The sequence below is a fragment of the Lactuca saligna genome, chromosome 5 (assembly GCF_052625555.1).
Source record: "Lactuca saligna cultivar CGN05327 chromosome 5, ASM5262555v1, whole genome shotgun sequence".
NCBI classification, from domain to species: domain Eukaryota; kingdom Viridiplantae; phylum Streptophyta; class Magnoliopsida; order Asterales; family Asteraceae; genus Lactuca; species Lactuca saligna.
This window is the reverse complement of record NC_136421.1, coordinates 56,167,501-56,178,335: the sequence shown is the minus strand read 5'-3', so window position 1 is coordinate 56,178,335 and position 10,835 is coordinate 56,167,501. Positions and strand designations below refer to the sequence as shown.

The 10,835-nt window shown below is 34.7% G+C and overlaps 1 protein-coding gene and 1 long non-coding RNA gene across 2 annotated transcripts in view; both read right to left on the bottom strand.

Moving 5' to 3' along the window:
* Positions 1–6,092: 6,092 nt before the first annotated feature.
* Positions 6,093–6,821, bottom strand: LOC144997944 (uncharacterized). Its single transcript, XR_013660028.1, has 2 exons — positions 6,707–6,821; positions 6,093–6,621 (listed from the first exon to the last, which is right to left on the bottom strand). It is a non-coding gene; the product is annotated as an uncharacterized LOC144997944 (long non-coding RNA).
* An 86-nt stretch (positions 6,822–6,907) lies between these two features.
* LOC145045308 (uncharacterized) overlaps positions 6,908–10,835 on the bottom strand; it is a 5,972-nt gene continuing 2,044 nt past the window's right edge. The window contains exons 2-6 of the mRNA XM_078993643.1: positions 9,477–10,406; positions 9,223–9,366; positions 8,461–8,567; positions 7,218–7,584; positions 6,908–7,120 (exon numbers count right to left, since the gene is read on the bottom strand). Coding sequence (XP_078849769.1) covers positions 6,908–7,120; positions 7,218–7,584; positions 8,461–8,567; positions 9,223–9,366; positions 9,477–10,406 — 1,761 coding nt within the window. The remainder of the gene's footprint in view (positions 7,121–7,217; positions 7,585–8,460; positions 8,568–9,222; positions 9,367–9,476; positions 10,407–10,835) is intronic.

Genomic DNA, 10,835 nt, shown 5'->3' with positions numbered 1-10,835 from the left:
TGAGTTGCTGCTTAGATTTATGATAGATTTCTTAGGAATATGTAATAACATAGTTTTCATTTGAATTTGTGTTGTAAGGATAAGTTTTCCGCACCTTTTTATAAATAAAATAAAATTTGATTTTTGTCTTATTTATATCTCCTTACAATGTTATTTGTGAAAATTGATGCTTGAGTGTTTCTATTATAAGCAATAATAAGTGGATGTGATTCTTAGTTATGTTATTTATGGTAGTGTCGTAAATTTCTAAGTAAGGAAAGATTCTCATCGCTCAAGTTTCAATTGGACAGAAGCTTGGAATCATATGATTTGAGTCATGTGATGTATGGAACTCTTGGTACTTAGGAAATTAAAACTAATTACTTGTTCACATAAGTATGTGAGTCAAGACTAGGAGATCCGGTACGCAATGTTGTGCATTAGTCAAGTCCACAACAAATAACAATAAGATTATTCATCATGATTTACTAAAATTCTAGTAAATTTGGTTATGCTTACAATATTAAGTGTAATTTTGAATCATTGAAAAGTTTCGATGAATGGCAGAGCGAATAAGAAGAATCAATTGGGCAGAAAGATAAAAGTTTCTCCAATCTAAAAAGAAGGGAGAGTACTTTAAGTATCATGTTTTATGATCATCTCATTTATTATGAAACCATATCACAATTGATCCTCTAAGTAAATCTCAGTGCACTAGTATGGCCAAGAAGAGGAATCAGGAATTGTTGAAGTGGTTAAATCAGAAGGTGAATCATATGTTAATCAATTATGTTGTTGCTAATGGGTATAAACTGTGGTATGAAAAAAATGATTCAACTAGATTATTAGTCAAATGTTGCAAAGGTGAAGAAAATTCTAAATGCCCTTTTAGATTGTAGGCAACTTGGATGAGTAAAGAAAGATCATTTCAGATTTAAGTCATTAATCTTTGAACACAACTGTTGCAGGGCCTTCAGTTTAGGTGCAATGGTAACATATAGTTGGATTGGAAAACACTTAATGAAAAACATAATAGATAATCAAAGAACCAGTTACAAGAAAATGACAGCAGCAGTGCTTAGAGATTTTAATCTACAAGTTAGTGTTGGTCAGTGTAGAAATGCCAAAAAAAAATGCATTGTATGAGATAGAAGGGAGTTTGGTGGCACATTATGAAAAGCTTAGGAGTTATGGTTTGGAGCTACTGAGGGCTAATCCAGGTTCAGCAGTGCAATTAGATGTGGATATCATGTCTGATCTACAATCCATTATTCAAAGATGTAAATTCTGCTGTTAGTTGTTGGTAAGGATGCTAATAACCAAATATATCCTCTATCATATATATATATATATATATATATATATATATATATATATATATATATATATATATATATAGTGAGTAATTATATACATTTGTACTTTCTTCAAGTCTTCAATCTTCCTTCTAATTGAGTGACAAATCTCTAAGTCGCACTTCGGTCCATTCTTTTTTTTAGTAAACATCCTTTCCATTACTTACACCCTAATATCTTCCAACATTTTTATTATGGGTTTTTTTCTAGCTTCCACAATTGTTCCATTAAAGGATTTTGATATACCTAATTTAATGACATCACTACTACTATCTTCCTTAAAAAATGCCCTAAACCATGTGTTTGGTTTTTTTCCATCCCATATTCAATTAACTTGATTTCCTTCATTATACCTTCAAAGAATTAATAGAAAGTACATACATTGAAGTGTAATTGTTCAATAGTTGAATAAGAGGCATTCTAGAACCCTCCTTGAGGCTATGGACAGTTTTAAGGAGCCATTAGAGTTTCTAGAATCATTCTTGGTAATTAGGAAGCTGGATAATTACCCAGTTCAAGATAATATTATTATATTGGGTTTGGGCTTATCTAGGGTTTCGTGACTACATTATATAAAGGCCCATAGGGCTATGATTTTCGGCCACTCATACCTTAGAGAGTATAGGCCGAAATTCTGATCTTCTCACCCCTCTTTCCTCAATATCCTTCTTGCTTGTGTTTGTTGTGAACCACTACAGACATGACGCTTGTGGTGCTTGCTTCCAAAAGATCAACAAAAAGGGTTTCTTGATTGTTTTCTTACACAATCAATAAGGTATGTATTCCATCTTATGAATTCAGATTTCGACAAGAAATTTTATAGTTTCCATAGTTCATAGTTTGTTGCCTTTACGTGAAAGACATAGATCCTTCGTAGGTTGCATGTGCCCTAATCATTTAATTGTTAAATGTTTTCAACTTAGTGCATAAAATTTTTGTAACCTACATTTTCCATCAATATCTTCTCTGGATTTACTCTAATCCCTCTTTCGATATTACATTCCCTAGGAACTTCCCTTCTTCTGCCCCCAAAAAGTCACTTCTTTGGGCTCAACTTCATGTGAACGAGTCTCAGTCTTGCAAAGTTTTCTTATATGTCCTTTAAGAATAACTCATCGGTTCAACTTTTTATAACCATGTCGTCCACGTATACTTCCATTTTCCTACCAATCTGTGGCTCGAAAACCTTGTATGCCTACGTTTGGTATGTTGCTCATGCATTTCTTAACCTGAATGGCATTTTAGTGTAACACAAAGTTCCTCCATCCGTATGAAAAGAAGTTTTTCTTCGTCTCCACTATGCATGTGTATTTGGTGATATCCTTTATACGCATCTTGGAAACTTTTCCACTTGTGTCCGTGCAAAGACTCTATCTCTCGTCTATGGACGGTAGCAAGTAATAGTCTTTTGGGCATGGTTTGTTTAAATTTTTGAAGTTGACGCACGTTCTCCATTGATTATCTTCTTTCTTTACTAAAACAGGGTTTTCCACCCAGGTCGGGAATACTGATTCACATACTATCCCTTCCTCCACCAATTTGTCCACTTCACCATTTATTACTTTGTTCCTTTCCTTCGATTGACCTTCGATTGACCTTTTTTTGTCTGATTGGTTTTGCACTCGACTTATCATTTACCTTGTGTTCTATTAGTTCTATTGGTACACCGATCATGTCGGTTGGCTACCATGCAAAGACGTCGGTGTATGTTCTCAGCGGTTTGGTCAAATCTTCCCTCAAAGTTTTTTGTAACGTTGCACCTATTCGTATTGCTTGGTCAAGGTAGGCATCGTTTGTGATAGTTTTAATTGTTCCTTCGAATGGGAACTTGGTTTCTCTGGATGGTTGGATTATATTTTCCGCCACTAATATCTCTGCACATATGTTCAATGGTTTGTTGTAAATCATTCCATAGCCCTTATTTGTTTAGAATCGTATTAGGTCATGAATTTTTGATGCGATAACTTTAAATTTCTTCATTGCACTTCTTCCATTATCGCAATAAATCCAATGTATTCCTATATATTGTACGTAACCATGTATCAAAATCGGTTCATCACCTTGTATGTTAGACTTTCGGTTCCTCTGTGTATCGAACATCCCATGTAAATATGGTGCAATTTCATTTTTGTTATCTGTGGCTGGGATATTCTTGGTACGAGTGTTATTGCTTATTATTGTGTTGTTAGATACTATTCAATACGGATGGTGCCGATGTTTCTACATGGCCTTCCGCCTACATGGTGGAGATCGAATGTCTCATTTCCTCCTAATGAGTAGTCCAAAAGGTACGTTGCATGAATGAACAACGGCTAGGTTAGAAAGTCATACCGAGGGTTGGACCCCGATATTGCTCTCTGATGCCTAAGTTAGATGTTGTATGAGGTCTATCCCAAATTGCATAGAGTTTTAAGGTTCAATGAAAGCTTACCTCCTTCTTTGATATGGAAGGGTTTTTATAGGTTTCCCCTTATCCTCAGGTACGAGGTTATAACTGGTCAATTGATAATGCCTGGGTAAAGACATCATATAGATCCTTGTACAACTTGTTATTTTATAAGCAAAGACCATGCCTTTTCCCGGAATGTGGGATATGCCTTGTGTGTTGCTTTTTATATGTTGTGCCATAGGATTGTCTCTTGGGTTTATTTTTGACGGTTGTTGGTTATTCTTTTATCGACCGGGTTGGATATAACCGGTTCGATGTGGTCATTTCTCCTTATTAGGCCTTTTATTGTTGTTTTCGTTTTTACCCGATCAATGGTCGATATCCCCTCTTTATTTAATAACCGACATGGGTACACCATTATTTAACTATAAATACTGTCTTTTATACTCCTTCAGAAGTGATGTCTTTTATTCAATACTTATCTATTCACCTACTTTGTATACATATAGGTCTTTCATATATATATATATATATATATATATATATATATATATATATATATATATATATGTTCATGAATAATTACCATCATTTAGAATTTTACCATGGTATATAAGACCCAAAAATATCAAATGTAAAAGAGTATAAATGAATGAAAGTATGATTTTATTATATACCTCTGATTATACAAAATATCCTTCAACTAACTCTAGGAAAATACTATGTTATAGCATATAACACACAAATAGATTAAATACACATTATATACCAGATAAGCAAGTTTTTTGAACGAAAAAGCATCTGATCTGGTCCAAAGAGTGGCCCGAATATAGTTCGGGTTAGTATAAAAACAAAACCTATGTATAGCCCGATTAAGGCCTGAGCACACGTAAAAAAATGAGTTTGTATGAAGCCCACATGCATGGCTTGATGGACCTATTAACTAGTCAAAGCCCTGCCATACCCACCTGCATGCGGGGGTTGTCTCGCCTCTCTTATGCGCATATACTACACAAACACAAGTTTTAAACTTATTCTAGTTAAAAAAAAAACTGATTTTTTTAGAATCGTTTACAGAAAACTGGTTTTGCTCATAATGGGTTCGATTTATTGGAAGGTGAAATTTGTTGTTTTTTTTTTCTAGTTTTTTAACCGGTTCTATTTGTTTTGTTTGTTTTGTGTAAATCGGGTAAAACCCAGTTCCAAACGGACGGTTCAGTTCTAACAAGTTCGGTTATTTCAAAACCGGTTCTGGTTTTCTCCATTTGGTTGTCAAAAAACCACTTTGTATTGTGCACTCTACATGGAACTTGGGAGTTGGGACTATCTTGGGAGCAGATGGGCTCCTCATTACTGGGCTCGCGGGCTGCCGAGTACAAAAGTATTCCAAGAGCCCAAAATACGTGGAGGAATACAACAGATAGGAGGCCGATTATGAAGTCAAGAGATATTGGGAGGGCCGGAGTGTTAGACTGCCATAGGGGCACATCTGCGGCAGAGGCACCTCCTACAGGATTGACGGGAATGTGATTGGACTTAAATCTTAGCCCCATCAAGCTCTATATTAATCACGGAATTGATAAAAATTTAATGCGGAAGTGGGTGCAGATACGACCAAAAGAAAGATTAGGGTCATCAGAATCGATCGAGCAAAGGGAATGAGAAATTTACCAAATTGCCCAACAATTATGGGAAAGAATAAGGAAGACAAAGAATGGGAAGCCAGGTAGCTTTTTCATTATAAATGAAATCTCTTTTCCATGGGAATAATCAACAAAACCACTTGGACCAAACATCTATCTCTTCATAGTCAAAATCTTTTGCACCATTTTCATTACTAAATTCCAAGTAGCTATACAATCCAGCATTGTTTAAAACCTTTCTTTTTTAATAATGTCTTGAAGAGAGAGAGAGAGAGAGAGAGAGAGAGAGAGAGAGAGGATCTTTTGAAAATGAATGACCTTACCTGTGAAAGATCGATATCAATTGTATACAAGTGGGTTGAAAGTTATGGCTAACACTCATCCGTTTGTCTGCATCTGGGTTCTAATTAAGAGCGCGAACCTGCTTTTGGAGTGGTTGATGAAGGGTTTGTTCATGGTATATGAAAATCGTTGGTATGGTTGTTTTGCTTCCTCCAGCTAAGATGATCATCATGTATGTCCACTTGAGGATTACATTACTTCTACTGGTATGTTTTCTGGTTATTAATAGTATTGCACCCCTGTAACTTTTGATGCCATATAAACAAAAAAAACAAATGCTATAGCTCTTGTGTGTATTTTCTTTTACTTTGTAATTTTCCCTCTTATAAAAAGAAGTTTATCTTGTCTTGTATAGACATGCAACTAGCTATGCGCTGCATAGTATTGAGGAACTATCTTCTATTGAGCCTTTATTAAGTTAATATAAAAGCACAAAAGATGTAATAACAGATTACCATACACTTAGAAGAACATGTATAAATGTTACTTAATATACACTTATGCTATAGGACGGAACTCAATGCCATACACAATAAGACCAGACATATTTCCTTCATCACATGTCAGTTTCAAATCCATAGGAACAAACTCATCATTATGCGTGCTATCAACGTTAAATTCCCACACTTCAACCTCCATCCATCCATCTTCTCTCTGTTCTGGAATCCATTTGATTTTGTCTAAATTCACTGTGTTTGGGTACCTGAAAGAAATGATTTTGGTTCTTTCCTTTCTATGAGGTACTAGATCACGTGCTTTCACTGGGCACTTGAGCCCACGACATTTTTTTGAAAGTTTGAACACAAGGAAACAAGCATAGGTTGTATCTGCTGAGAGCATTTTGGTCTCAATGTCACATTTGATACGAAAATCCTGGTGAGATAGAATCTCAACAACCTCTTCAAATCTGCACCTACATTAATTAAGTCTTATAAATTTAAGTGATTCCATGAAATCTGCTAAAGTAAACCTAAGATGAAAGGAGTAATAAAGTAAACCTGGATTCGGTTGGAGGGTTGCACAACTTTATACTTGAAGAGTTGTATATAATTGCTTTTGCAGGTAGCATATGACATCTCTTCCCGTTGACTTCACTTAGGGAGAATAACTGTTCATCATAGAGTTACACGCTTATCATTATGATACCACAAGAATATGTAATTAATTTTTCAAATTTTGTGTTAAGAAAAAGAAAAACATCAGACCTTTTCACCATTGTTAATTAGAACTCCTTTGAAAAGAAGTAAGCACAGCTCTACATTGGAGGCATTTTGGACATTGTTTCCAGACCTCTTAATAATTTCTTCATTATCGGCTATCATTTGTTCTGCTGAGTCCATCTCCAACTTTGTTTTCAAGACTCCTCCCATGTTTGTTCCATCCTTCAATTTTTTATTTTTTTCTAAGTCCACCTATAGACAATTAGATGACCACGTTATGATATTTTTGTACAAATTTCCCCAAAATAAATACAAAAAAGAAGAGAGGTACACTAACTATTTGATTTACCATTGGAATGGCGTTAAACTCTATGCCTTCAACAAATATTCCCCCTATGCCACAATAATACTTTGAAAAGCTTTCTAGTAGAAATTCAAAATCAGTACTTCTGTGATCACTCTGAAACCGAAATAATTCAACTCTCAACCACTGACTTCCACCTTCTTTCCACTCTGCAAAATATGCATTTAAGGTTTCACCCGCCTTTTTATATTTAAGGTTTATGTATATCGGCCTGTTGGAAACCTTTCTTCGATCATAAAACTTGAAAACTAGGTAAGCTCCATACATCGTCTCTGGAGTTAAGAACTCAGCATTTATCTGAACTCCAATATTAAGATTTGAGATGTCCAAGATCTTTGCGACCTTTGGAAATCTGCACAAACATATTACGATTCAGAAAATCGTATGCTATCCAACATATTGATAGATTGTAAAAAGGAGCAAGTGTTGGTAGTTTCTCATAATTTACATGTTAGACTATGATTCTAATAAATATATGTTTCTGTGGGTTTAATTTGTGGCTTACAAATTGGTCAAAAGGTCCAAATAAAGTCAAAAGATCTTTAGTGAATAAGGGTACTTTTGTCTTTTTCAAGCGTTTGTTTTTGTTTGGCTGCAGCTTAATAATGTGTATCAGGTTAGTTACGGAGAGTTTTTGAGATTTGCCATTTCCATTATTCTCCTCTTTTCTTTGTTCCCCCACAAGTAAAATGAGAAGCAAATTTTGGTTCTTCATTTTCTTGTTTCTTTTCTAATTATTCCTTTTGTAAACACTAAACACATATACACATCATCATAGCACAGCAGTTTCATTTTCCACATCTCAAAAGACCACCAAATTATGTGCCCATAAGATGAGAAAAACTACAAAACAAGCCCCCATATTTTGAAATTTGTTGTTAAAACTCGTTGGCTCAAGTCAAAAATGTGAATTCTACTTCAACATAGATTTGACAAAACTAAGGGAATTTCTATCACTTCATTAGAAGTTTAGATCCCAAGCCCAACATGTTTTCCACCATATCTTAGTACAGTCACTTATAAAACTTGTGGTTCCCGAAGCAAGCTCATGCACTCTAGCTAGGTTTTAACCTCATGGATTTGATGCAAACGTTCCACTTCATAAAAGAAGTAGAAATTTTTATGCTAGAGTTCACTCCAAACAGAATGATTTTAAGTTAAGTGACATGTATCACTTGACTTAAAAAGTTAATAGAAAGTGGTGGTAATCACATAAAGTAGACAGAACCTTGATTTTTGAATGGATCTCCACTTCAGAGAAGAAACATCATTGTATGAAAATCTTTTGGCCGGTATCATTTCATTTCTTGATCCATCCATGCTTATTGAAAACCACTGTTGCCATAAAAGATGAGCAAAAATTGAAATTAAAAATGAGTCGGAGAGCATTAATTATATTATGAAAAGGCATGGAATGTTGAGAGAAGATGTCGAGAGGATTAGAAGACAGTGAGAATGATAAGTTATTTATCTAAACGGTTACTTTCTGTCCTGATATATATTATATCTTGCATGGAATGATTAGTTTGTTTCTTGTATAATATTGATGGCTGGTTATTTATCAATATTGTTGCTTGTTTGGAGTTTAGATCTCATGTTTCTAGTTCTGATGAGCCTTGAGATGTTTTTCAATCACCTTTACCTTCTTTGAGATTAGATAATATTAGATATCATTTATCAGTGCTGCATTGAGCTTGCAAGATCATCTAGAAAAAAAAAACATTCCTTTCATTTGAAGAAAACATAATACCCACAGTGGTTTTTCCTTGATATGTAAATAAAAGCCTATGTTGTGTAAATGATTCCTAGATGCAAAATTTTGATTATAGTGCTATTATATCATCTTTTTTTTTCTGGCAGGCATGTATGCTATATATGGTAGTGAAGAGATATTCCAAGGAAAACCAACACATGGAATTATTGACTATAGTCTATCGATGTATATTTCGAATGAGGAAAACATATATAATGGTAAAAGAGATCGAGTCACCACTTTTTCGTTGTTAAGGAGGATTCCTGAAGAAAATAGGGAATGGAGATCCTTCTTTGAGATAGTGGAGGGCACCGTATATTTTGACATTTGGATTATTTTCTTATAATCTGTTGGCAGATTTTGCTCCCATTCCCACTCATCCTGTGTATGTGTGAAAGATGAAAACATTATAACTGCATGCAAAGCAGTTTGCTGAATCTTGCTATTAAAAGAAGGCTCATTAGTTTCTCTACTCGTCAAGGTGAACTTACCTGGCAATTGAAGGCTTTTTCAAGTTCCTCTACAACCTTAGCCATTGTTGGTCGATCCTCATGTTGTTCCATCAAGCATTGATAGGCAATGGTTGAAAATATCACCAAGGATTGTGGTTCAATTTGTTGTTTTATAGCATGAAAGATAATATCTTGTATTTTTTGGGTTTTGAAGCTTTTTGCTGCCAACTGTGCAAGAAACACCACTCGCTCGTCTTCAACTGTCAGTCTTGCACTTTTCAGTTGAGCTTCATCATTTGGGAGTTCACGAAGCTGTTGTTTCTGATCAATTTTGATCCTTTCAACTGCTGATCTTCCTGATAAGATCTCAAATAAAATAACCCCAAAAGAATACACATCCGATTTTTGTGTCATGGAGCCTGTGGTCAGATAGAGTGGATCAAGATAACCTAAAGTGCCTGCACCTCGGAATATGATGAAATCAGAAATTGCAGCTTTCCAATCGTCCCTAAGAAGAATGCTACTGCTTTTCATGTCACCATGAATCAACTGTTGATCGGTTTCAGTATGACTATGAATGTAAGCTAACCCATGTGCAGCATCAACACATATCTTGAGCCTTTGTTTCCATGTTAGACTACTGTTGGTTAGATGCTGTTTTACACTTCCTTTAACCATGTGCTCAAAAACAACGATCCTCTCACCCTTTTCTTCACAAAATCCTATAACAGGAACAACATTCTCATGGCTATAACTATAAAGCTGTGCAATCTCCTTACACAATTCTTCTCCATATGAATCCACTGAATGACAGAGCCGCTTTATGGTAACCGTGTTATGTCCACGCAAGTGAGAAAGTGTCCCAGAATACACCTCGCCCAATGGTCCTTGCTCTTTTTTATCACGGAAGTTGTTTGTAGCAGACATAACATCATCGAGTGTCGTTCTAAGGGATTCCACCCCCTTAACCTGCATAAGATATGCAGAGATAAGTGCAAGCTTTGTAATATTACATATTCATTATTGTTTCCAATTTAGAATTGTTTGGTATTGCTTATTTGAAGTGTGTGTTGACTCATTGCGATTTGAAACCGGTAATAAGCTATTTTAGATTTTGATAGAATAATAGTAAAAACTAAAAACACTTATTTACTTATATATTTGATAATTTACTTTCTCCTCACTTATTGAATTAAATAAAGAGTTTTTGATAAGTTCTTTCTTCATTACACGTATAAACAGAATTTGACAAACACTAAAAATTAACTTATTAGCTTTTACATTCTGGTACCAGATAAACCGATCAAAATAGTTTTTTTTTTTTTTTTTAAACTCTATTCTGACACAGATAAACTAATAAACACTTAAAAAGAAAAAGTTGTTTCAAATAAGAAATCC